The sequence below is a fragment of the Sabethes cyaneus genome, chromosome 3 (assembly GCF_943734655.1).
Source record: "Sabethes cyaneus chromosome 3, idSabCyanKW18_F2, whole genome shotgun sequence".
In the NCBI taxonomy this organism is placed as follows: Eukaryota; Metazoa; Arthropoda; class Insecta; order Diptera; family Culicidae; genus Sabethes; species Sabethes cyaneus.
The window spans coordinates 25,882,927-25,907,822 of NC_071355.1; the positions used below are offsets into that span (position 1 = coordinate 25,882,927).

Here is a 24,896-nt window from a genome sequence, read left to right on the forward strand (position 1 = left end):
ATCTATCACGCGATCCTGCATTCCGCCTAACACTACAAAGCCCGTTCCCAGTTCGTCGGTAGTGCCACCGCTTTGGTAAAACTGGGCCTTTCCGCCAGGGGTCTTCCATACCTTCTGCTAGTTATTAAAAAAACGAAACGAAGTTGTTACCCTGGACCCGCTGATATTCCAGTTGTATAGGCTACAACTGCTGTGCAATAGCGTTAATGGGGCCTTTGAACCTTACCGATATTCAATAAATCCGAAAATTTGAAAGCAGTCCTTTTCGTGCTTTCAAAAGTGTACGTACGTACGTTCAGAGATGGACGTCATAGTGATGGGCGAGATTCGAAAACGGGTGCTTGGGTGGTGGCAAATCAATCCTCGAATGTGCATGTTGAGAATCCAGAGCCGGTTCTTTAACATCACTTTAGAAGTGCCGATGACTACAGGGAAGAATTCTACGCTCATACCGCTGCTCAAAACATGATATTAAGATCGTCATCGGCAATTTGAATGCTCAGGTCGGCCAGGAGGAATAATACAAACCGGTGATTGGAGGGCTCAGCGCACACCAGCTGACCAATGAATTGGGCCTAAATCTTATCGACTTTGCTACTTCGATGAACGGGGCTTACTTGGTACCTTGTTCCAGCATAGACTCCTACACGATTACATCTGGAGGTCACCAAATTAGACAGAATCACAGATCGACTGTCGGCACTTCTCAGACAATACCAACGTCAGATCATATCGAAGTGCTAACGTTAAGTGGTCCCAGTCAGTGTCAGACTATTGATGGTTAAGATACTCCCAAAACTCTCCGTTTTGAACAACATTTAGTACCAATGCCAATAGCCTCGGTTAGATTTCGGGCGGCTGACGTAGCCAGACGTTGCCGCAAATTACGCGCACTCACTGGAAGCTTCGCTGCCGGAAGAGCACGACCTGGAAGAATCCCCTCTCGAAAACTGTTGGAACATCCTCAAAGCAGCCATCAGCATTGTAGTGAAAAGCTCCATCTAGTATGTGGCACGGAATCAGCGGAACGATTGGTTTGACGATGAATGTAGGAGAGTGATGGATGAGGAGAACGCTGCGCGGGCGGGTAAGGTACGTAGTGCCACACGTTAAAACGTGGAAAGACAAACAGAAGAAGATGCGGCGAAACCAAATCTTCCGGGAGAAAAAGCGCTACCTGGTAGAGCAGGTATATGCAGAGTTGGAGCGGCTGCAGTCGTTCTCAGGAAACACGAAAGTTCTACCAGAAACTGAAAGGATCCCGCAAAGGTGTCGTGCTTCGTATCAGTCAAATACATCCTTTGATAATTGGCACGAAGGTAGATCCGGCTAGAAAGATCGTAGGACCCTCGTATTGCTTCGCCAGAGATGGCAGATGCTTCTGTAAACACTCCTAGAGGTAGATCTGCCCGTTTGCAGTCCCGGTAGTCACGAACGGCGCACTCCGTTTGCCACATGATGTATTTCTTGGCCAAATCATGTATTTCTTGGCAAACTATGAACGTTTCTGCATTCTCACTTCCTCCGGAACATCAAACTGGTACTGGGCGGTGAAGTACAGTAGCCTCGGAAGCTGCCGGAAGTCCGCCTTGACGTAAGTCTCATCATTCATGAAAGAATTGAGGATTTTCAAGGTGCTTGCGCAAAATAAATTCGCGACGTTACTTTTCGGGTGACGCCACAATACACTCTAAACTACTTCTACTCAAATTTTCAAGAGAAAATACCCAGTGGATAATTTTCTACAGCATTTCTTCCGTGGTGCAATTTGATGTGGGACACCCTTTATGTGATCTCCAGTGGCTCTATTAGTACTCTGCTGTCCGATTTCTCGTCGGATCTCTTGGATATCGAGAGTTATTGTAGTTTTTGGGCACTGCCACGTTAACTTTCGTTCCGCCTCCTTCTGTCATATCGCCATTGAGATGATGATCGCTCGTTTGTGTCTAGGTTTCCCCCCACGTCCCTCCACATATCAAACTTTGGTGAGTATTCTAGTGTGTGTGTGTTTACCTTCTCATAGATAAGCTCGAAATAGTTGTTCTAGCTCATAGGCTCACAGTTATTAGCCCGGAATAGTTGTTCTAGCTCTTCACGATCTTCGTTCTCTTTCTTCCTCAGAATCGTGGCCAACTTGTTCCGCGATCGTCGATACTTGGTTAAATCCTCCCTCTTTGCAATATTTAGATCCAAGCTTCTGTTTTCCTCTCTATCGCTTGCTGGCAATCCCCGTCAAACCAACCATTTCATACCGCGGTTGCGGCTTCATTGACGGCTAAACGTATCCTGCTTCATCTGTCTTCGAGGGTCGAACCATGTAGCTCCGTACCCAGATAGCACAAAATCGTAATAGAAAGTTCACATTAAATCGTTTTCGTGTCAATTTCACATTGGAATTGTATAATGATTAGAGTATGTCAAATCGAAGTGAACAATAAGTTGTTTTGCAGTCGTGCGTGTCTTCATATACAATTCATGACTGTGAATTATAAAGCAGGATAGACAATTGCAATATTTGATTATATCTTAATCATATATTCAGATGTATTAAGTTGCGTGTTATAAAAACTGCGCAAAATAGAATTACAAATAGTTGTCAAAATTTTCGCACGTATATCGCCTCCACTTTGGTACATATATGTGCTTATATGGCGTGAAATATAACTTTTTCGTTCAGATATGATTTCGTTTACCTCAGTTGCAATCGAGATATACAAACCAAATGGTTTACTGGGTAGTGGGAGGAGAGCCTCATTCAGCAAGCGCGCGTAGTTCTCTGCAGTTTGCGGATTGTCTAAGTGCCGAATGTTTAAGCGAGAAGGACGGTTTTGTGGCGAGGTGTATACCGCAGATAGTTTTTAGCGCATATGTACTGTAACTAACTAATGATCCGAATCGATATCTGCAGACCGTAGGGAGGGAGCGTATGTTGGTGATGTTCGGGAAAAACCGGTCATCGATTTGGTCAATGTACGTTGATTGGGTGATCTCGAGGCGGCTTTGTGGTTTTCTTTGTGGGGTGAAAAGTATTTCTAATCATCATTTTCATATCCCCGATGACGAACTTGCAATCCCGTGGCTAACAGCTGCCGTACTCTGCCTTCAACTGCACGTACAATGCTTTCTTCTCGTCGATCCTACCTACGTGCGGGCAATGCACGTGACGCTGTTTATTGTCAGCAAAAACAACCATTCGTCGATTACCTTCTAGTCCATCATGCGATCCTGACCATTCTGGCCAACACTATCAATTCTGATTGTACCAGATTTTAAGCTTCCATTTCCAGGAATATTTCACAAATATATCAAAATATCGAGTCATGCTCGAAGATCTATCCTCGAGTATTGTAAGTACCTTATGTATTGGTCCATGTCCACCAATTCGGCAGAACAAAGGGATGAAATCTGGGACGTCCACTGCCGACGGTTACCCACCATGGTTTTCACCTGTCGCCAGGATAGCCGCCAATCGCTATCGTCAATAGCCAGGATGTCGTTGGCTTAGTTCCGTAACGATAAGCCTCTGGGTCTGCTCTTTTTCGTTGTATTTGTAGATCTAGGTCGAGTGCTTCTCTGGAGATCCCGTTCGCTCCTTTTTTGAATGTGTGTCCGAAACACTTCCTCCTACGTTCTCCAATTTAAGTTGCTATCGGCCGTTGATGACATCGACGATTGAGTTTCTCGTTGTAAATCCAGTCACAGGCAGGGATTACTAAATACTCGCAGCTTTTGCGTTGTCTCCGCAACGCAACTCGTTTCACAAGTGTACAGCAGTATGGATTTATCGTTTGAGTTGAAAATTCGGGTTCTCGTATGTAGAGTTATGCGGTTTGAGCGCCAAACATGTCTCAGACCTGCAAAGGTACCTCTGGCCTTCCTGATCCGTGTGCCTATATCAGTCTCGGTACCACCATCAGACGTTCGTCTGGCTACCAAGATATTGAAAGGCATGATTGAAAACCTTGCACGACCAACGCCTCGTACTGAGCCTCGATAAAATGGACTAGCTTACCTGGAACTCCTCTGTACCTAAGTGCGCCCCAGATGTTTTCATGGTTGATTCGGTCAAACGCTTTTTTCAAAGTCTTCGAATTCCAGCAGTAGTCATGGAATTCGTTGATCTGCTCCAATATGGTGCGAAGTGTTATGATATCATCGACGGAATTCTGCTTGCTGGTGTCGTAGAGTAGCGAGGTCTTCTTCTGGATCCTGGTTTAGGATTTACCTTCCAAATACTTCAAGAGTAATACAGAGCAACGTAAGACCATGCCTTTTGAAATTGATTCGGAATGTTTTATTAACAAACGTCTAAGAGTAAACGTAGTTTGGCAACGCTCAACTTCGAACTTTTATTCAATCAAATCAAAGGCTCGCTGGCTCATGCAACTGTTGCGCCTCTTTTTTCTCGTTGATTTCTGACAGGAATGCAAAATGATTCGGTTTTCTGTTCAGTTTACCTAAAATTTGTTTATGATTGTTTTTTTTATTGGACGTACATGGTCCCAACCTGAACAAATGGATCGAACTGTCCCAGTTCCTTTCGTTTCACATTAAAAAAATAGTTAAACTTAACACGTTAAACAATACTTATCATGTATCACTAGAATTTTTTCCACATAACAATAAACGCATTCTTCTTCTTCGATAATTGCTCCAAGCCAGACCTGTACTTAATTATTCTAAAAAATTGGTAACTGAAATAGGAAAATTATCATCAACACGGTTGATTAAATCAAAAAGGCAACTTGGTTCTCCTACTCGACGCACTCTAAATTCTCGCGTTAAAGCTTCAACTGTTCCATACGAATATGAACATTTACCCCTCCCCTTCCTCGCTGAAAACATGCTAGCCTACAATTGCAATTGTTTCGCTTGTCCATATACATAGAGCTGTTCCTGCCTAGCTTAGCCAATATTTACACTGAGTTCTAACAGAATTACGGTGTGATCACATACGTAAGTTTACTAATTTATGTAGTGTAAGGTTGTTGACCTCCAGATACATCTTCAGCTTTCGACCAAATGACAAAAGGTTGTATATATAGGACCGAAACCGCTTCGGAGCCACGTCCTCTAGCCCCCCCTCAAACGGTTAATGGAGATTAGGCATTGTTTTGGTTGATCTGTATTTAAATCGGTGTGCGTCGATCGATGAAGTGCTCTATGGATGAAACTGAGAGGGGGGCTAGAGGCCTAACCGGTACCGGTGTTTTTTTACTTGCCTTACCTTAGTTTAGCTAGGTATGCACTACAGTAAGAGAATATAATTTATTATAAACTATTATTGTTACTCTTTCATGTTACATAGTTTGTTTCCGTTTTGCTGTGCGAACGATCGATCGATCGTTCGACCGATCGACCGACTGACGGCATCTTGATGCAGTTTGGTTCAGAGAGACTCGCAGAGGATGAAGGCAAAGTTTTTGCTTAATCGCTAAGTTTCATAGTATATTATTTGTTTGTTTTGTTATCAGTAAGTTTAGCTTAGTTTGTTTGTTTTTTTTTTTGCTTTAGTGTCTTGCCTATAGACACGCGCGTTCAACATCCGGATCAACGGAATTTTGATGCCAGAACCTATAGCTTTAGAGTTTAAGTCACATTTCGTTAAAATTGTGTGTTGGTTTAACAATATACTTTCGATACAAGGATATAACAGCTACATATAGTTTGTTACTTTTTTTACTTTCTGTAATGAAACGATATGACGTGACAACAGTGGTACGAGTTTATGGACCACTTTGTGGTCCGTATTTTACGTTACGTTTGGAAAGGATGATTTCAAATGCTTTTGTTGTAGGCTCAGTGAAAGGTCTTTGGCTGGATCGGAGTTTGCATGCCTGCCCCAGGATGAAGGGTGTCAGGGTTCGCGTTCTTATTTAGATGTGCTAAGTAAATTGAGTTTATCTAACATTTCGCAGGTTGCATTTAAAATACGAGTGAGATTTAAATCAATTTAAATTTCATGAGATTTATTAGTTGATTTCAGTCAGCACATTAACTTCGAAGTTCCTTTAAATTACCGTCAAAAAATCGTCAAGTCCCCAAACGTTCTGTTAATAAAGCGAAAATTCAGTCATCAGAACACAGCCAATGAGATTCCATTTGATTAGGAGTGGTGGCAGAGCCTGTTGTGTACAGAAAATACATGACAGTATTATCAGTTGATTTGTAGCAGTTATGGCGGAAACAGTCAAGCAACTACGCTCGATGCTTTGTTCGTACTGGCAGGTCCACTCTGGAGCGAAGAAGTTGGATATCGTGAAGCACGTCGTGTTCGCCGGACATACCAGTTCTGGAATTTACAACATGGTCTTTCTTCTGGAGAACGATTTCTTGTGACCGCAAAGTGCAGCAGAAGCTGAATAGGAAGACCGAGAGTACGGATGGCCTCATCGTTCTCCGCTTTGGGCCGGGATGTTGGAAACATCGGACGAACAGTTTAGAATTTTCTGGTCAAAATGAACGATTTTATGTGGAAGCGACAGTCGAGATCGGTCGTGCCTGAGCAACCGGCAACTACCCAGAAGGAGCAGCTAAAGGTGCTGCCGTACTGGTAAAAACATCTTTCCGGTGAAGTGCGACGTCGTGGTCATAATGGATGACGAGACCTATTTGACGCTAAACGGCAACGACTGGCAGGGGACCGGATACTTTACGTCCCCCTCCAAAGAGGAAAACGATGACGGGAAATATATGTCCCTCACCAAGTTTCCGCAGAAGGTCCTTCTGTGGCTGATGATCAACGAGAAGAAAACTTTTGAATCACTGTTATTTTCTTCGGGATTTGTGGTAAACGAAGAGATATATAGTATGAAATGCTTAAACTCTTCGGAAAGGGCCCAATTTTCTCCCATGTCTTGCTCTACCGAGATCGTTACAGGAAGTCTTTGCTGACGAATACCAATGTGTTTTTCAAGATGAACGATAACAAATTTTGAGAATTCAACCTTCAAGCGTACCATATATTTACGGACTTCAAGACAGCGTACGATTCGGTAAAGCGAAATGACCAATGGCGGATTTTGATTGAGCTAAACTGATTAGGTTGATACGTGTCACTCTTGATAGCTCCACATCGAGCTTCAGTAGAGCAGTGGAAGGCCTGTTAAGAAGCGGCGAGAATTGGACTCGTAATAAACTCCAAATAGATGCTAAAATGAAGCACCTTATACTGGCAGAAAGAATGGTTACCCATCGGGTGTTAATGCGCTACAGGGGGCTCATTTTGCGAGGTCAGTGATGTGACACGGTAGATTTTAATTCGTTGTTATTCAGGTTTTGTCAGTATCAATGGAGTTGTTGCGTGAAAGTTTTAAGGGGAACCTGTGACCTGTGACTTGATTCTCATAATACAGCAGGTTATAAGGAGGAGAGGAGAGGAGGAGAAGCTCTCTCGAGGAGAGAGCACGAGCAAATTATTGCCTCTCTTACGCTAAGCAGTAAAACCCTGGAAAATGAGGTTCTTTGTATGATTATGGAAGAAGCCTGTTTACAAGACGTCAATTGACTGAATATTAAAGGAGAATGAACGGCGAGCTCTAGGTGTTTTTGAGCGTTTTGGCGGTGATGCTAGCCCATGAGCTGAGAGTTAATGGGAGAGATCACCGCCTGTAGCAGCTTAGACCCGGGGTGGCTCGTGCGGTCGTGTCATACCAAGAACTCATTTTAAATCCACTGGCTCCTCTGCTACTCGTCGCCAATTTCCAGAGCTTCTCCACATTCATAAGTCTGCTCTAAACCGGTCGATTCACCTAGCACGTTGGGTCGTTTCTGGTGTCCAATATTGCAAATCGAGCGAAAGACCAACGATGCCAACTCTTACGCGAGTGTGAGAAGTATAGCATCTAACGCTTACTCCACTAATGAAAGCGACCGACAACAACACAGTCTCGTGGCGTCCTCCTGCACAGCCCGCTCACGAGCTGTTGGCATTGGCTTGCGGCACATTAAGATGTATGTACACAGATTTTTCGCTTCTTTTTTTCTTTACCTTACGTCGTCGACAGTGACGGCACTCGCGAGTAATGCGGCATCAGCAGCTGGGTTGCAGTCCCAGGGCGTGGGAATATAAGATGAAGTTCTAACGAAAATGCTCAAGCAAGTATGTTCGTTAGAACCCAACTTGAAGAGAGCAGATTTCGCTGTACAGCCGTCCTTCATCCTTGCGACGTGGATAGCCAACCGTAACTTCCAGATTTTCGCCAGAGTTGCGGCAACTCGTGGTTCGTATGCTTACGCCGCTCTCCGCTATCCATGTATACTCCGCAACATCTTTAGGTCGAATATGGCAAGTGCACGTCTGTATTCCGTAAGCATTGTTATAGTCTCAAGTCTGTAGAAAACAACCGATCTGATTAGCGTTTTGTACATTATCCGGTGCGATCGGCGGCGTATGCTTCTTACTCGAAACGCCAAACTCTTCTAATGTTTGCTTTTAATCTGGCGTAGATTACCTCCGCCGTTGCAAGGTGTCTAGTAATAACATTGAAGTTGGAGCTAGCTCGTGGAATCATACTCTTAAATACGATGTTAAATGACATACAGGACAGTCTATCCCTTTGCTACAACCCTCTGTGCGATCCGAATAAATTCAGGAGTGTTCCAGTAATACGTACGTAGCACGTCACAAGATGTAGAGTAGCTTTGGTCTGCCAGGCCAGTTTATCCGGAAATCCGTTATCGTGCATTATTTGCCATCTGTTTCCGCTCGACTTTATCGTATGCTGCCTTGAAATCGACGAAAATATGATATATGGATACGTTATTTTTTCGGCTTTTCTGAAGGATTTGTCGTGGTGTGACATCCGCATCTTTCGAGATCGGGTGCTGAGAACCGGAACGCTACTACTATCGAGTTGTATCAGACGCATAAAGATGATTGATTATGTTTTCATGTGAGTTATGCACAGCATGCTGCAAGGCCAGCTAGCGAGAGTGTCAGATGGAACAATGATCCGAAGGGAGCCCGAAAGAAACCGTCGACTTCGAGGCAGCGAAGTCTCGTTGACTGTGCGCTGTCGATGAGGATGTTCGAGCAGCAGGTATTCGGCGCGATTCGAGATTTGTAGCCCAAGAGCGAGTGTAGACGACTTCCGGACTCAGGACCACGCAGTAGAATTTACCAATTCTGCCTCAAATGTTTGATATTCTGTTGAAAATGTTAAATGAAATTTTTACTTACGACAGAAATATTATTATACCGCGATTTACAGGTTAAATCGAACTGATACTCAATTCCATCCAACAAATACCCAACAAATCTACATCCAGAAGCAGTACCCGCATGCATAATATTCCGATCAAATCACCTCACCCTGAGCCGGACCGGTTGTTTTAAAAAGTGTTTTGGCCAAATAGATTAGCAGTAATTTTTCGTACACCAAAAATTAAACTGATTCAATAAAACGTTCAACGGTGTTTCTCTATTATTTGGTGATTGTTTCCAGAATTGATTCAACTCAGGAACTGCACCGGTTTGCCTACACGTACTAGGTATAATTAACTAAGATAGATCCTAACTCAAGCAGGTAACTTTTGTCAAAAATCACATACGGTTCCACAAATACGCACGACCGAGTTCTGGGTTTTCCTCCTAATAGAAGAACAAAAACTCGTACGGACGACTACAGATTAATTGTATCCAAATCCTGGCAGGGCGCCCGAGGGCTGTAATCACTGTTGGAACTTCCGGGCAGATTCGTAATCTGACTGCCGCTATTGTTGTTGTTGACCGTACCGTTGCCGCTGATAACTGCCGTACTGTTCGCGTTGTTTGTGTTGTTATTGTTACTACTACTGTTGTTATTGGCATTGTTAGCTCCGGTTGCGTTGCTTATTTTAATACTAACAACGCCTCCATCCGCCCCGGCTGCAATCGTCTGCTGTTGCTGCTGCTGTTGTTGTTGTTGTTGTTGCTGCTGCTGCTGCAGCTGTTGCTGCTTTTTACTGCCCAAACCAAGCGGGAAGGCAAAGTCTTGCGGCAGTTTGCGCATAATCTTACCGGAGGTGATGAGCCGACCGAAGCCCTCCTGAAAAGTTGTAACGTTATGGATAGATTATGCTTGATGAAAAATTAATTAAACTAGCTCTATTGGTTTTATTACACTCCTATTACAGTTTTACTGACCAAAATTGGTCAACAAACTGCAATAAGGGTGCAATAAAACTGTTATTTGGGATATCACGAACCTGATGAGCAAATGCGTAACCGGATCGAAGTGATCTTCTTGCACGTCTGGCTGACGGTGTCCGTAGGACATCGTTACTTTGTCGGGATCGCAGCTGCGCCAGCCGTTGTTTGACACGAATCTGTTCAGGGAAGAGAATAAACGTCGTCAAAGAAAATTTTATAATAAAGCCTAATAATAATTGTACCTTATCAGACAAGCTAGGGAATACATCGACAAAGTAGAAGCGGGAAGCTAGCACCGGTACCATTAACACGATAACTGTTAGCACGGTGGTGAACCAAAAGGTCGCCTCCTTCATGGCTTGTGTCAGTGATCCCACGTACGGACCGCCTATCACGTAGTTGTAGAAATAATCCAGGAATAAGTACCACAACAAGCTACCCCAGATCATTATGTGATTGAAGACGGTCCAGTAGGATGTGTCTAAAGCGATCTGTAGGATTTGTAACCATTTAGAAACTAGTCAGGAAGTATCAAATGTAATGTTACTCACTTGGGCAGTGTTATCCAGGATCAAGATTGTAGCTACAACAGATCCCAGGAGCATGTGGTCATTAAGTACGTAACCATCGGGCGAGATACCATCCTTGTAGGTACCTAAAAGTAATTATGATTAAGTCTACAATTGAAAAACAACTACCGCACAATCCTCACCGTAAGGTATAAGAAACAGTATCAGTGAGCTAAAGATCCCATGCAGCACACTGCGGATGAATTCCGTCGTGTTGAATAAGGCATTGGTGATCCCCGGTGTGTAGAGTTTCGGATATTCGACACTGTTTTTATCCGACACGTCCTGTTCGAAAATACCTAAAGCTAGCACCGGTAACGACGTGTAGAACAGGTTGTAGACAGATATGAACATTGGATCGAACACGGTCTGTGAAATAGATAATTTTAACACTTGCAACATTGAAAGTCCAATCGAACTTACTTGTGCACTGAAGCCGCAGAAAAATGCATACCAAAAATGGCACAATGTGAAAGCAAAGTTTTTGTAGAAAAAATAGCGCAAAAATTTGCACATCCGATAGTAGGACCACCGTCCGTGCACCAGCAGCAATCGTTCCAGGAACTTGAACTGAGCTATCGAATAATCGCTTGCCAGCACGGCTTGCATTCCTTCCTGACCGGAAATACCCACTCCTATGTGAGCCGCTGTAAAAGTCCCCCGAATAACAATCAATTGCCCTTTGGTTAAGCTCATGGGACCTACCTTTAATCATCGAAACATCGTTGGCCCCATCGCCGATGGCCAGCGTGACGGCATTTTTCGCCCTCTTAATCAGCTCGACTACCATCGCCTTCTGCAGGGGCGTAACCCGACAGCAGATGACGGCCCGACAGTGCGAGGCAATCTCTAGGAACTTCGATTCCAGCTCGCTCGTTAGACAGTGCTCCAGCGAGTGGCCGTTGATGACTAGCGCAACGCCGGAACCCTCGTCCAGCTCGGTGATCGACGAGTCCGGTTTCCCCACCGTGTCCGAGTAGTTGCTACAGTTAACGCTACAATGGAAAGCAAGCACACGGCACCGGTTAATGTGGAAATTTGAAAGACGGTTCGGGTTTTACACAAATAAAGAGAATTGATTTTGAAAAAATTCACAGAAAGTCAGTACACCGAAAGAGAACAGAAAATTTATCACATTTAATGGTACAACTTACGGGTATATGAGGAAGGGGTTGGCAGTTCCAACTGATTCGTTTGGAGAGAGCTACTAGCTAAACTAGCGACTGCAGTTTTATAAAGTTCCCGGGTTTTATTAGTTCAAAGCTACTTTGGAAATTTTGAAAACTTAGTTAATCCATAAACAGTTAGTTGTTCTCTATGTGAATGATAATGGTTGATGTGAAAGAAAACGAAAAAATGTTCTAAATTTTAAGAATAAAAATAAAAAAAAAAAACGTGGGGTCAATACCGGTGTAGTGGTTAGCATTCACGCCTCTGATCCCGAGAACCCGTGTTCAAATCCCTACCCCGTAGAAGTCACAAATGAGCCAAGCGTTTTTTTAAATTTTTGATTTGTGTTATACATAAATCACCTATTGACGAAGCGTTATCAACTTGCAGGAACACAATTTCTAATTACTAATTAGTGTTTCGCCAAAGTACAGTTTCTAGCATTTTTGTAAACTTTCCCAAGAGACATTTATGCGCTGAATAAGCTTTTTAACAGCCATAATTATTCAGCCATAACTGAATATGCATCGAATAAAATTTATGTAAACAACTGTATAATATTTATTCAGCCGAAATTTGAGAATTTATTCAACCTATTTTATTCGAGGCGGAAAAACACTTGTTAAGCCGTTATATCGCCTCTGTGCGCCTTGTTTCCAGCTTTGCGCAAATTGGTTATTTAAAAACACGCAAAAGCCGCTATTAAGCTACATTACAGCTTCAAAGCAGCAAGCCCGAAGCTTGACTTAGACGTTTAAGAGCTGAAAAAAGGTTTTTATTTCTAATACTAAACCATAGTTCAGCCACACGTTGAATAAATTCAGCTAAAAAACGTTTGATCAGCCTGGAATTGTTACTTGGGTAGATGCTTTCAAAGCTGCAATGGAGCTTAATAGAGGCTTTTGCGTGTTTTTAAATAACCAATTTGCGCAATGCTGTCAATTCTTTTTTTAGAACGAGAAATAGTTTTGCAATACTTTTTCAGTCGCTTAATCAATGTCTTATCAACCTTTATGCAGCCAAAAAATGATCTATTTTTAAATTTAAAAAAGAATAGAACGCGTCATAGTTATTTTGCTATGGCATCGTATGCTATGTTTTAAATTTTGAATAACTTGAATTCGTATATGCAAGCTAATTAAAATTGCGTGTCGTCATCTTTCGGGAATTGAATCGCCATCTTCTGATCCATAAGCACTCATCGTATGATCCGCCCCATCTGCATCTGCAGAACAGATAGTGAAAATATCTTTACACTTGAAGCAGTCGATAATATCGATAACTGACATATTTTTGCTGCCAGTCCAATTGCGAAACTCTATGGTCTGACAGTATGTGTGCTGTGAACCGAATGAAAGCTTAGTATTAGTTTGTGAAGCCACTTTAACACCCTTAAACTGTTTTAAAGAAGTTTGAAAGCTGTGAGCCTAATGAAAGCGTCAGCTTTAAGCAACCGTAAAACGGTTCTATATTTATGGCTGTTTAGAAGCGGATTGTTTAGCAGAAAAATCCGCTATTAAGCTTGTTTATCAGCTTTGGAGGAAAGCGGGTTTGGAGAAACTTAAAGTAGCTTAAACATCGCTTGGTCAAACACCATTTGAGTGCTTACTTTATGCAGCTTGGATCGCCTCAAACCAACTCGTAAACAGCAATTGCGCTTGCTGTTTACGGGTTGGTTTAAGGCGATCCACTGTACAAGATTGTTCGAAAACAGACCCTGATGAAGCCTGCATGTCGTAGACAAAATACAAATCTGTCACGAATAAATTTAAATAGCAGAATTTAATTGGAAAGTTTTTAATTTTAGAAGATGGTTCAATTCCCGAAAGATGACGACTTGCATTTTTAATTAGCTTGCATATTGAATTCGTATATGCCGTATAGTTATTCGAAATTTAAAATATTGCTTAGGACGCCCAAGCAAAATAAATTTGACGCGTTCCATTTTTGAAATTTAAAAATAGATTATTTTTTGGCTGCATAAAGGTTGATGAGACGTTGATTAAGCGACTGAAAAAGCATTGAAAAACTATTTCTCGTTCTAAAAATATTATTCGATTCAGTTATGGCTGAATAATAATGGATGCTAAAATACTTAATCAGCGCATAAATGTTTCGTGGGAGGGCTGTTTATTAAGATGACAAATCGTTTATTCAGCTAGTATAGCACAATTATTGAGAATATTGACGGGTTGTGGAGAGGTTGAAGATGCAACCAATCTGCTTGTGACAGTATTATGTGAAGCAGCCGATTTACAGCGCATTCGTTGGCTGCTTAATCACTTAGAGAATACAGAGGCCTTTACTTCAATTTATTCAGCGTCTACCACCTGTATTCAGAGTTAAATCAGCTGTGAACAAATCAGTAGCATTTTAATTCAGCGTCGGTGTTTGTTGGGGCTTCGTGTTCGCCGGATATAAGCCAATCGGAAAGACAGTGTTTTGGACTGAAAATGGATATTTTTATGTGGATGCGTCGGACGAGGCCAGCCGTGCCTGAGGTAGCCGTCAATCGCCCACAAGGAGCGACTAAAAGTACTGGTGAAAAAAGTCTTTCCGGCGAAGTGTGACGTCATAGTCATAATGGATGACAACGACCACTACTTGACACAGAACAGCAAAGACAGCAGAGGGTCGGGAACATTACGTCCCCTGCCAGAGAGGTAAGCGATAACCTCAAATATATCCCCGATACCAAGCTCCGGGGTGGAGCTGGCAATACGAACAAAGCATTGAGCGTAGTCACTTGATTCTAACGTTGTCAACTTTTTTTCTGTACAGGTTTTAAAAACGTATAATTCAAGGAAAATTGAATCCATTAAATCATATTTTGTAATTTTCTATAGCGGTAGTTTTTGCAAACGATGGAGGGGACGTTAGAAGACAAAAATGAAACAAAAGTGTTTTTGGTACCTCAGGGGATCAAAGACCTGAACGGAAAAGAGAGGCCATTGAAGCAACGCTTAACAAGTATGTGTAACGTTCCTCTTTAGCCAAGCTGGGATGTCCGCGGATTGGAGCCAATTATAACCGGATTCGATTCACTTCTCCTTCGAGGATCTGTGGATTTACGTCTCCCCTTACTACAAAGGTCAAGATCAAGCATGAGGCAGGTCTAGCCCATCTTTTATAGATTTTTCATCACCATTGGATTTAGTTAGATCCATTTTTTGAATGCATATATTACGGGCGGGTATAAAGCATGAACGTCTCAAGAAGCGGATCGTCGAATACTTGGAGTTTTTGAGCGCGAAAATCCTGCGAACAATACTTTAAGCGGTAAAATAGAAATCCGATTGTGGCGCATACGCATGACAGAGCTATACACTGTATGCTACCACCTTTTTGACATATCACCATTTGGCATTATTCTATTTGGCAGAACGGTCTTTTGGCATAAAGCTCCTTTAGCAAGAAGGTCGTTTGACACAATAACTTTTAGACATAATTGATAATTTAGTCAAGTGCTGTGAATCTAGTAAAACAAATAAACCAAGCAGGTGTAATTTCTGCGAGGGTGGGCTGCCTGCCTGCAGCAGCCTGCGTTTACGACGGCGGGTCACCGGTCTTTAGTTGAAGCAACCGAATTACGACTGAAATTGGTCATAATTCGGTTACCAGAACCACTTTGTAACAACCGTGCTAGTAGGGCAGCAAACCAGGCTTTTCATTGCGAGAACGCAACGAGAAAAGCAAGGACATAAATACCTCCAGCCTGCACTCTACCACAAACGATAATGACCTTAGATTGTGGTATCGTGGTGTAAACATTGCCGCAACCTGAGGTACGGTTATATCTAGTACCTATTTTGCACGTCGGAACATTCGAAAATACATCTGGAAACACCTGAATAGAGACGCCTGCCCATGGATTGAGCACATTCTGATTGATAGTTGGCAGTTTTCAAATATCATAGACGTGCGGTCTCTTATATATTTATGAGCTTTAAGACAGCGTGTGATTCAGTCAACCGAAATGATTCAGTATGATTCAGTCAACCGAAATGAATTATTAAACATGTTTTTCAACGAACCTGATTAAGATACTTTTGACAAATATTTTGAAAAGTGATCGATTGATTTATTCACTTTGGCACCTTTCTGTCTGCGTTAAGAGGCACTGCAGTCGCAAGGTTACATGAGTTTGCTTCGACAAACGAGTGGTCGTGGCTTCGAATCTTAGTAGAATCAGGACATTCGATTTTAAATCACTTTAGCATGGCCTTATTCTCAGGCCCCTCGAAATTCTTACCTTCATACTGAATTCTGCATTTTTACCAAACAGCGAAGCTTCTTGCCATGGCAAGTTAAAGGAAAAGGTACTGGGTTATGGTGCGTAATGATGCCTCTTATCAAAAGGCAGATGTAAACAGATTGCGCATTTCCTAAAGAGCAGGATTGGTTGAAAAGAAGTAAAAAACACTACGGAAAGAAGATGGAAATACCTACACTGAACCACGGTAATAAGCAGTTTGGTGACTCAAAAATAATGAAATAATGAATGAAAACTAGCATAGAATTCTACAATTCTTGTTATACCAATACTCAAACAAATAAACTGAAAAATTGTAATTTACGTAAACATGTGAAAATGTTCAAATGAAGAACAGAAAGAAAGATAATGAAAATGACAGTGCATCTTTGGAGCTAGACACAAGGATCCCGAAGCCAAAATCTAGTGACAGTCAGAACGGCATAGCGGCAACGGTCTAGAACGGTCCGGAAGGTTCCGGTTTTTTTTTATATAGCAGGGGCCGCTAGCATTTGGAAGAGAATTCAGCCGCCAAAACTAAATCTAACTTTTTATCTGTACCTGTCCGATGCCTCCTCGCTTCCTCCTATACTTGTATATTTATGTCTATTATCCCACCTAAAAGTTACCACCGACACCGACGGTGGCGACGAGTTCTGGATTTCGATCATCGGACCCGAGCTGCCGCTGTTGCCCCCGTTCGCCGTCAAGCCGCTACTCTGATTGAACGAAGGTTTCGGCAGCGCTGAAATATGAGTTCAAGTTAGGGGGCATTTTCTTTTCCAGAAGAAACAATGCGGGAAAAACTTACAAGTTGGATGATAGGTGTTTACAATGCGGAGCGATTCCATGTACTTTCGCAGCTGTTGTTCAACTTCCGCCTTTGTTAGTCCGTCGATTATGAACACGTCCACCATATCATCCGTGAGCAGCTGACAGGAGTAGCCAATGTTGATGGCAGTTTCTAAAATGAAATGCTAACTGTTATCCCACAGAGGGTTCGGCTTAAATCGATCAAACACAAACCCTGTTTGTCCCCGGTCAGCACCCAGATTTTGATGCCGGCCATTTGCAGATTCGCGATCGTCTGCGGTACGCCGTCCTGCAGCTTGTCCTCTATGGCCGTCACCCCGATCAGTTGCATTTCGCACTCGATTTCGTCGTAGATCGCACTCAGCTTGTCGTCCCGGCCGTCCAGCGACAGCGCGGCCTCCCTTTGCCGCAGGAGCCAGGAATCGAAAAATTCCTTCGTCAGTCGTCGTTCCGCCAGCACTAGCGTGCGAAGCCCTTCGCCAGCAAATTTCTGAGGGGAAATGGGTTTGAGCAGTAAGTGACTGTTTGTTGAAATATTTCAATAGTTACTTACGTTTAAATGCTCCTGCGTTTTCGCTTTCAGGTCCTGCTGATTATTTCCTAACCTATCGTATATCACACTGTCGGCTCCCTTGCAATACAATATTATGCTATTGTTGCGCCGCAATATTACCGACATTCGCTTCCTAACGTTATTAAAATCTAAAATACTTAACAGCTCATACTCCTGAAAATAAAAAGTGAAATTAGTGGATGGTTGAAAATTCGTGAAAATGGTGATCGTACCTCTGTTTTTCCCATCACTTCGATTGTTATACTATTAGGTGCTCTGGATCGAAATACGAACCCGAAATTCCTTGCAGCCGAAACGAGTGCCGATTCGTCTGGACTTTGTGCTTGATACTCTAACCTGTGAGCGAAAAATTTCTCATTCTAAACTGAGCCGAAATTGGTTTTATTTATTCGACGTTTACCTTCCGTTTTTCTCCTCTGGCATCACTGTATGACAAAGAGCCAGCAGCCGAAAAAAGCTATGCGCGTGCTCCTCCTCTGCCCGTACCGCATCGAGCAGACCCTGATCGTACCACCGGAAGTCCGCCTCGTACTCCGGGTTGAAGGAGAAATCCACCGGTTCGGTGACCTGGTTCGAAGAATTTTTCGTAGAGAAAAATTGAGAAAAAAAGAAAAAAATAAACTTTCCGCCCATCGAGGAACATAAGACACATTGAAAGCGTGTTCGAAACCTGAGAAAATTGACACCAATCTTATTTAATACGGATGTTACCAGCAAAATAATCTTATGCTCGAATTTGATATATACTTTGAGAAGTTTATTCATTGCAATTACGATAGTTATAAGTTTAGAGGAAATACAAGTGAAAGAAGAAAATTTAGAAGAATTTGAAAAGAACTCATAAAGCATCGAAAAACACCAAACTTATGCCTAAAATTTAAAAATCCGTTATTCTAGAAGCAAATCAGTTGTTTCCCGTAGATTAAAAAAGAAATAGTGTACAACCAACCACGCGCCTCCATAAATGAACCTTCAACGGAGCCACAAAAAAGTACGGTAGAATCAATCATGCAAAAAGAGTAACAAAAGTGCCACCATGTCAATAGCTTGTTTTCACCAGAATTTAAGAGCGAGAAAAAAAAAGAAAAACAACTTAAATTGTTCAGAGCTTTAACCACAACACACAGAGTAATGAAATAAAAAAGGAAAAATAATATCAAAGACAAACTCATGCATACATGCACTCCTTGCGCATCGGTGTTACACCCACTGGGTGGTGGCTCAGTGGTCGTCGAGATCGTCGTCGTTGTTGAGGTCGTTGTAGCATTATCAGCAGTGTCCCCCTGGGGATTCTGCACGACAACGGCGGCAGCGGCGACGGCATTGGCATCAGGACTAAAGTGACGCCTAGCGTCGTCGTCGGATGGGTTCGCCCGAGCCCGAGCTGCTGCAGTGGTGGGCGATATTTTGCTTTCTTCGCTATCTTTGTGCTGACTGAATCTGACATGAAGTGAAGAGTGGGACTTTCGGGGTGTAGTGGAATCGGGCCTGTGGCTGTTACTGTCCAGTGTGAAATTAACGAAATTTTGTTTCTGCTGTTTGGGTAGTTGGTTTTGTTGTTGTTGTTGTTGTTGCTGTTGTTCGGTTGGTAGTTGGTGATAGTTACAGTTTGATGTGGCTTTGAGCGTTATCGTACTACCGGTGGAGGACAGGGTGCTGGTGGTGGTGTTGTATTGGGCTGAGTTCGGTTGAGGTGTGCCGCGACCAGATGACTTTTCAGCGTTTAGTAAAATGGATGTGTTACTGCTGTCGAATGAAGGCTACGAAGCATGCGGACGAGGATTTTAGGAGGTGGCGAAGAATAGTTGTTGCAACCAAAGATTGTTTGTTTGATTGTTTGTAAAAGAAAAATAGGATCAAATTATTTACGGTAAAGTGTTGCTGAGAGTACAATCGTTTGTACACAGGTTTACTTCTCAAAATACACTCATTCTTGCGTTTCAAAATAGAATCACCAAATAGTGCTGAAAGACTTTTTCAGTCCGATCGGGAAATAAAACAAAATGTGCATTCCTAACCGAATAGCATTCTAATTAAAATTTCACAGCAAACACGAGTAAAACTTTTGTTAAATAAAGTTTAAAATTCAGAAAACAGACTCAAAATGTTTTTCATTTAATTAGTGTGTATGACGTTCAAAGCACTCGTATACGTAAATTGACGAACACAAATGAAGTGAGAAAGATTACGCAAGAATATTTGTCGTTTTGGGTGCCGTTTGGGTCCACTTTTCGGCACAATGAACAAGTGCAAACCTGGAAACTTACCTCGGACACTTCGACGGTTTCGCCGGTCCTCAGATCGATAACATCCCCGTAGGCCCGACCGGCTATGCTGCACTTGTTGAATGTCATAATGTTTTGCGTGAGCGTTCCTGTTTTGTCCGAGAAAATGTACTGTATCTGGCCGAGCTCCTCGTTCAGAGTTGTGGTACGCGCCTTGGCGTGCGTTTTCGTCTTATCGTAGTACATCTTCTCGTCCCAGTTGATTAGAAAGGACTGCGCGAATCGTATCACCTGCCGAGTAAGTGGCGGATTATTTCATTTATTCACCAAAAATTTAAAATCTAACTTACCTCCACCGAAACGTATAAAGAAATTGGCACCACTGTATTCAGTACAATTGCATAGGAAAAAAAGACTAGACATCCAATGATGGTTGCACCCTGCAGGTAATCCTTTGGAATTATGTTTTCCCATGGCAGATAAATCTGGAACAATGTAAGGATTGCTAGCGGTGCGATAAGATCGTAATTTCGTTTTACTCACTTGAAATTTATAACCTACTATCGCTTCCCAAATTGCGGACGCTATCGTACAGAATCCGCAGATGGATAACAGAAAAAATACTATCTGAAATGGGAAAATGAAATGCGAAAAGTGTTAGAAAACAATGTATTATAAATTCATTTGTGTGGAAATTGCATTAAATTCACTGCGTTGTTGGTAACGAGAAACTGTTGGAAAGCAAAATTCAGCAAGCACAGATTACGGGTTTTTCTTGGTCATACTAGAGATCATATTTATTGGATTTGTTTTCAGTTTTCACAGTTCACTGAGGTGCACAAACTGGAGGGCACTTGTTGAGTCTTCTATATGAAAGATAATGTAAAAAAATCCTTATGGTGTAACATGGCAGTCCGCAGTTTTTAATCTAATCGGACGGTATTTTTGTGATGAGTGCAGCAATTGCATACAAATACATCCACCATCGTACGATAAGCTGATTTTGCTAGGTCAAACATGCTTCTGGAAGCCTTTAAAAACATGCCTTCTGTTTTTGGCTGGGTCAGTGCCCATGATATGTAATAATGACGAGACACGTCACGTCACATGATATGCTATGGTTTGGATTTTCTCATGCCCTGCAACAAACTCGCCCAGGTTATCACCCATTTGACATAAAGTCATTTGGTGTAATGCTGTTTGGCATAATCATAAGGGATTATTTAACACAACGACCATTTGGCAGGCTGATAAAATATAAGTGATCTTATGGAAAAATTTCCGGAGAATCACGTGATGCCAACCATTTTCCTGTTTGGCCCTATTTTACTTATTTTCCCCTATTTTTAACGCTTTTTTTAACACTTATTGGACTATACCAAGCAAGGCTTTTGACTTCATTACACAAAATTATTATTTGTTTTCTCAAAGCCATGGACTACACCAGTCGAATAAGGGTAAAAAATGTTAAAAATAGGGGAAAATGAGCAAGATGGGGCAGTTCCCGAAGACAAACAGAAAAGAGGTGGTTATCACGCGATTCTCCGGAAAATTTTACCTAGGATCACTTATGTCAGCCTGCAAGCCGTATCTTAATTGCGTCCGTTTTTTGGCTTGTTTTTGCCCATAGTGCAATGGCTCTGGAACGTATACATTAAATGCGATGAAAAAAAATATACAAAAGATAATTTAAACAAATAAATTTTACCTAAATCCTATGTTTATTAAGCATGTTCAGAAAAAAATTGACTGTGTTATCAGTTGCTTTGTGGCAGCCATGGTGAAAACGGTCGAGCAATTACGCTCGATGCTTTGTTCATACTGTCAGCTCAATCCCGGAGCCGAAGAAATAGAACATCGTGGGGCACTTCGTGTTCGTGGGTGGGATTTTTCTATGGTCTTCATATGGAGCACAACAAGCTTAATGAATTTTCCGTATTTCTCTCCATAATTGCATTTTATGAATCATTTTTTATAGAAAAGTTCACTGAGCTTGGGAAACGTCAGTCAACTCAGTGCCGTGTTTTAAATACACGATTGAAACTCACAATATTGTGAAGTTAGTGGTCACAGTAAATTTTTTTTACATAGATAGCACGAATTACTAAAACAGTTAAATCGTGACGGGCCGTCCATAACAGTGCCCCGTCGCCGGGTAACGACATTACCCTACTGTGTAATGGACAAAACGAATATTTTTATATGAAAGTGTTAGTTGAGACCGGTTAGGCAGGCAATCACCCAGAATGCGCAGCTGCTCATTCTGACGAAAAAAGTGCTGACGAAAAAAGGCTTTCCGGCGAAGCGCAACGTAGCGTCGTTATATCGGATGACGAGTCGTTCTTGACGCTGGACGGCAACGACTAACAACCCCGCCAAGAAGATAAGCGATGACGTCAAATATATCTCCCATACCAAGCTCCAGGGTGGAGTTGGTGGCACGAACACAGTATCGAGCGTAGTTACTCGACAACACTGTCACTTTTTTTCTGTACAGGCTCAAACGTAGAATTCAAGGAAAATTTGTTCCTTTAAAGCAACTTTTGTAGTTTTTTATCACCACCTGAAGTAAGTCTATTTTTTCAATGCGTAAAATATGCATGAAGCATGGACGTCACAAGAAACTGTTCGAGGAATACTTGGTTAAAATCCTGCGATTAATACTTAGCCGAAAAATATAAATTGGATTGTGACACCTACGCACGGCGGGATTATCCTGATGGCCCTATATTTGTCAACAACATTTGACATGATTCTATTTTACATAACGGTTTTTAGCGTAAAGGTCGTTTGGCGTAATTGTTGGTTTAGTCTGATGTTGTAAATCTAGTGAAACGAACGCCGCCGACATTCTCGACGGTGAATCACCGGAAAACAATCGCGATCTGCAGCCATCTCGCCCTGAATCGTTTAGTAAAACCACCATTTAGTCAAAAAATGATGTTAAGGAATTATACCAAACTAGCTGATTTCCGATCTCACTCGGGGCCCCTTTGTCACTCAGTCACTTGTACATCTGTTTTTGTAACGAAAACTCTCATAATGCAAGAAACAAAATCCTTTTTTCATTTGAATATGTCTACTCCCTTTGTCAGTTCCTCTCACGCTTTCCCCCAACCACATGTAAATCTATCTTCTTCTCGGTAATCCCTGTAAATCGACACAAAGCCGTTTTTACGTTTTTGAACCTCCTCCTTTTTAATGGCCACCCTATTCCCCTTTTCAGAAGTAAAACAACTTGTATAGCTGCTATCGTTCCAAATGCAAGAGAAACGCACCCCTTTACCCATTTGAACCTTTATCTCCCCTTGTAAGAGACCGTCTTTCTCTTTTGTCAACCCTGCAGAAAAGAATCATGCCAAAAACATATGTTTGACAAACAGCGATGAAGAACAGTCAAAAAGTTCCGGAGCTATGGCGGAACATCCTCGTCCCCCTACATATCAGTTCCTTCCCAGTCAGCTCCTCCTTCTGTCACGTAGCTAAATATGCATCGGTTTGCTCTTTGGAAATCCCTATAATGGAGACGAAACAAAAGCTTATTTACCATATATTCCTCCTCGGTGGAACTTCCATCTTTTGTCAAAGTCAGTTGCACAACTGCAATCAGTTTAAATGCAAGAGAAACGCTACACCTTTTTACTTATTTCTTAGGGATTTCCTTTTGTCAACTTCCTAGTGCTGATTCCCTAATGTCAAGGAACATTTGTGCAAAGTTTGATGAAGAATTGTCCAAGCATTTCGGAGTTATGGCCTCCTCCCTGTTATGAGCCTCCCCCCATGTTATGACCCCCCCCCTCTTTTGTCAACCACCTGAGTTCTGACTCCCTTATGCCAAAGAACATGTGTGCCAAGTTTGATGAAGAACCGTTCAGGTGTTTCGCAGTTATAGTCTCCCCCCTGTTACGACCCCCCCGCTTTTGTCAACCCCCAGTGCAGATTCTCTTATGTCAAGGTACATGTGTGCTTAGTTTGGTGGAGATCGGTCAAGGCGTTCTGGAGTTATGGTGGAACATACACACATACTCACGCTCATTTTTATATAGGGTATTGTCGTTATCGTCGGGCCACTGTTATGGTCGGGCCATCACGATTTTCCAGTTTTAGTAACTCATGATATCTATGATACAACCATTGTAAAACTTTTTCTGTGATAGCTAACTTTTCATAATATTGTGAGTTTCAATCGTGTATTCAAAACACCCGTACTGAATTCAGTGACTAAATCTTACAAAACAAGTTTTCCAGGCGCAATGAACTTTTGTTCAAAAAATGATTCATGAAAGGCAATTATCGAGATAAATTTTAGAAATGTATGAAGTGTGCTGTGCTGCACACGAAGACTACAGAAAAATCACCTCCAGTAAGGTGTTTGGGAAGGCTAAGATGAAATACTAAAAAGCGCTATTTGTAAAGGTCGGACCACTTGAGTAGTCATGGTTGGGCCGCCATAATTTTAAGCGCAGAAGCGCAATAATCGCTAAAGAATGTCAGTCACGTAAAATGTGATGAAATAAAGCAAAATTAATACGATAAAAACCTAGATTTTTGTTGTTTTTTTCATTGTAGTTGTACACTTTCGAAAAGGCGATTGTATCAATGTTGATTTTACAAGATCGCCAAAATTTCGCAAAAATACGATTAAAAATAGGGTATTTGTACCTATATAAGCCGTTGTTCACGGAATTCATTCTTTTCATGTCTCTATATAGAATTTTAATACGTATGTCTTAGATTTTCTGCGGTGGCCCAACCTGTACAACATGGCCCGACTATGACAACATTTTTTGTCTTCACGTAAATGCCTATAACTTTTTTATTTTTCAAGCAATCAGTTCAAAACTTTCCAGAAATATACCTTATTCTTAGACCTTTGCAATGATGTATTTAGATTTCCAAAATTCCTTTTGAAACGAAAGTTACGGGCGAACTCCAAAACGTGGCCCAACCACGACGACACTCCCCTATATATAGATGGTGCCTTATGATTATACCAAATGGCTTTATGGCCAAATGGCCAACTGGACGGCCCCAGCAAAGTCACGAGCAGCGAGTAGTCCAGCATTTTGATTGGGAGAACTCGAGATATCAGGGACAAATGACTCCATCGTGCACTCTACCATAAACGATAATGACCTTAAATTACTAAACATTGTCGCAG

The 24,896-nt window shown here is 42.0% G+C and overlaps 1 protein-coding gene across 7 annotated transcripts in view; it reads right to left on the bottom strand.

Annotated features, from left to right (window-relative positions):
- Positions 1 to 4,333: 4,333 nt before the first annotated feature.
- LOC128744287 (phospholipid-transporting ATPase ID) overlaps positions 4,334 to 24,896 on the bottom strand; it is a 133,219-nt gene continuing 112,656 nt past the window's right edge. For 5 of the 7 annotated variants that reach the window (XM_053841153.1, XM_053841152.1, XM_053841150.1 and 2 more), the window contains exons 6-22: positions 20,279 to 20,362; positions 20,086 to 20,220; positions 19,778 to 20,026; positions 18,689 to 19,270; positions 17,911 to 18,077; positions 17,723 to 17,846; positions 17,490 to 17,663; positions 17,150 to 17,426; positions 16,935 to 17,087; positions 16,685 to 16,868; positions 11,407 to 11,696; positions 11,125 to 11,348; positions 10,845 to 11,070; positions 10,684 to 10,787; positions 10,375 to 10,623; positions 10,189 to 10,308; positions 4,334 to 10,028 (exon numbers count right to left, since the gene is read on the bottom strand). In XM_053841153.1, the coding sequence (XP_053697128.1) occupies positions 9,624 to 10,028; positions 10,189 to 10,308; positions 10,375 to 10,623; positions 10,684 to 10,787; positions 10,845 to 11,070; positions 11,125 to 11,348; positions 11,407 to 11,696; positions 16,685 to 16,868; positions 16,935 to 17,087; positions 17,150 to 17,426; positions 17,490 to 17,663; positions 17,723 to 17,846; positions 17,911 to 18,077; positions 18,689 to 19,270; positions 19,778 to 20,026; positions 20,086 to 20,220; positions 20,279 to 20,362 (3,747 nt within the window). In that variant the 3' untranslated portion in view covers positions 4,334 to 9,623. The remainder of the gene's footprint in view (positions 10,029 to 10,188; positions 10,309 to 10,374; positions 10,624 to 10,683; positions 10,788 to 10,844; positions 11,071 to 11,124; positions 11,349 to 11,406; positions 11,697 to 16,684; positions 16,869 to 16,934; positions 17,088 to 17,149; positions 17,427 to 17,489; positions 17,664 to 17,722; positions 17,847 to 17,910; positions 18,078 to 18,688; positions 19,271 to 19,777; positions 20,027 to 20,085; positions 20,221 to 20,278; positions 20,363 to 24,896) is intronic. The other 2 variants (XM_053841151.1, XM_053841155.1) reach the window with 2 other exon arrangements.